Genomic DNA, 2,576 nt, shown 5'->3' on the forward strand with positions numbered 1-2,576 from the left:
TGGGGTTGGGACAGGAGGACCAGAGATGGGACAGCAACTGCCAGGGGACTGAGCTTGGATTAGTACCCAGGACACAAGACAGACTTTGGGGTTGGGGGTTGCTGAAGAGAAAGGAAATAGGACCTTGGTGACAGCAGGGGCCCTTCTGGGTGACAGATGAAGGGGTGTGTCACCACTGTGCAGGGATGCAGGAGATGCTTCTCTTTTGGCAGGAAACATGGTTCCAACACAGCGGGATTCCCAGCTTTGTCTCCTTCTGCTGCTGGGGCTCATGGGAATGGTGATCTCCTTCCATGCCCCACCTGGGGGTCTAACCTGGGCTCAGTGGTTTGAAGTTCAACACGTAAACATGGCCAATGCTCGATGCACCATTGCAATGCAGCCGATTAACCACCTAAATTATATGAGTTTCCGGAGGCCATGCAAAGGCGAAAATACTTTCATCCACACATCACTTGCTGCTGTCGTTAATCTCTGTTACACGACAAATATAACCTGCCGTGATGGAATTAGTCCTAATTGCTATAGAAGCCAAGCTGCAGTGAATCTTACCTACTGCAACCTCACAGGACCAGCACTGCCTTACACTCAGTGCCAATACCAGCAAGTAGCCTTACTGAGAAACTACAGTGTTGCCTGTAACAGAAGGAATCGTCCAGTTCACTTCGATAGAATCTACTAAGCTCTGTGCCCGCAGGCACAGCCTTGGTCCCATGCCACCATCCACCCTGGATATCAGCCCCAGTCCTCACCACCAGCCCACAACCCTTTTAAGCTCTGCTGCCCTGAAGCTCCTCTGCACTGGCAATAAATTCCTTTGCAGAATCACCTATCAGTGTCTGTGTCTGTTGTACCCTTCTGCTGTCATGTTAGACACATCTCATCAAGAGAATGTTTCCCTTCCTCTGAAATGAGATCTGAGGTACATAGAGAGGCATGAGTGTAAGAGAATCCTTGTAAAATGAAGTGACTCAGAATGTCCTTTCTCTCTTCTTCACATTGAAAACCCAAAGCTTTAACTGATCTGTGTATTTCCAAGCCAAGAGGTAAATGGGCCCAGTTGAATAAATAGGAAGCAAAGGCCTTTGGTTCTGTCTGATTGAGTAATAAATTATATGAGAAATGTAAACTTTTTTGTTGTAATCTAAAACATGGATAAAATACCTATGTGATGAGATGACAATTTTTATTTAAACTACAGAGATATTTTTCTGTAAAAGAGTTCATCAGTTCTACAGGTATTGCTAGGTAAACTAGGACTGGATCCTGGGTCCAATGTGTGAATGAGATCACCTGCTCAGGTAGCACATTCACAGGTTCCAGTGCTGCCTAGAGAAGATGGGGAGTTTTACCTGGCAATCTCTGTGTCCTGGAAAAGGGAGAACCTGGTCCTGAGGTGGTGGAAGGGCAGGGAGGGAGCACACAATTCGGATATCTCATGAGGATGAGGATGCTCTTGTCCATTTTAGCCTCAACTGCTGCCCCAAGGGGCAATCAATGACTCATTCTCACTCAGGTCAGAAAGGGACACTGGCTCTAGGATTAGGGGATTGTAGAGCCACAGAAAGAAAAGCTGGGTAATGAGATTTCCTGCCCCACTTCCATCACAGGGCTGCACTCAAGAATAAATGAGGAACAGAAAGAGAAATCACTTGGCAAACTGTGGTCAGGAGCAGCATTCATGTGATTGTTTGGGTGACAGGGGTTGGGGATGTCTTTTTGGAGTGTCTGCCTTTTGCTTATACAGAGGTGGCATGTCATCAAATCTCTACCTCTACCTCCACCTATTTCTGGGGTTTCTGACCTCCTGTTCTCAGCTCCACTTCCAGACCCAGGGATGTAGCAATTGAATCCCTCTCACCTTCCACGCAGTCAGTAATTCTTGCTTTGTAGTACTTACATACTAGCTGCATCCAAACGTCTCCTCTGAAGAAGCCATTGCAGTTTTGCTCCTTCTGGAGTAAAACAAGCCTTAATTGCTTAGAATGGGTTTATTGTATCTTAAGGTTCTTAGTTCATCAGAAAGAGCAAGAGACAGAATTCTAAGAGATACTCAAAAGCACAAAAAATATTAGAGTGAATTTAAGATTAGAAAACCATGTTTAATTTATTCATTTTCTTTTTTAATTTTTTTGATTGATTAAGGTATTACATGTGTCCACATTCATAGCATTTTAAAGAACAGTAGTCAACCCAGGTTTCCTCGACAATATGACTTTTGATAAAATGTAAAAGGCTAAGGAAGGTTGCCATGCACGTGTGGACTGAGGTGGGGCTAAGGCGGTCATCGGGCAGGAATGTATCTGGTATTTCAGGGAGCATTAGAGACCATGGCATGACAGAAACATGAATAGAGGTAGAGTAGTAGGACGTTAGTTTTGAAAAGCAAGGATACTAGAGGACAGATCATGTAAGGGCACACATGATGTATGTGTGACTTTAGCCGTTATTCTAAGAGAAAAGAAGACCTTATAGAAAAATTTTAACTATGGAGATTTCTGAGCTGAGTTACATTATGTCAGTTATGCTTTTAAAGGATCGTTCAGGCTGCCATCAGTGGTGAGGGGGAAGCAGGC

The 2,576-nt window shown here is 44.5% G+C and overlaps 1 protein-coding gene across 1 annotated transcript; it reads left to right on the top strand.

The window, feature by feature from the left end:
• Positions 1-217: 217 nt before the first annotated feature.
• Positions 218-682, top strand: LOC311614506 (non-secretory ribonuclease-like; the record flags this gene model as incomplete). The annotated part of the gene is made up of 1 exon (XM_084869355.1): positions 218-682. One exon carries the CDS (start codon positions 218-220, stop codon positions 680-682), a length of 465 nt encoding a protein of 154 aa, XP_084725481.1.
• Between the last annotated feature and the right edge of the window lie 1,894 nt (positions 683-2,576).

The sequence above is a fragment of the Pipistrellus hanaki genome (assembly GCF_964339955.1).
Source record: "Pipistrellus hanaki genome assembly, chromosome: 1".
Classification (NCBI taxonomy): domain Eukaryota; kingdom Metazoa; phylum Chordata; class Mammalia; order Chiroptera; family Vespertilionidae; genus Pipistrellus; species Pipistrellus hanaki.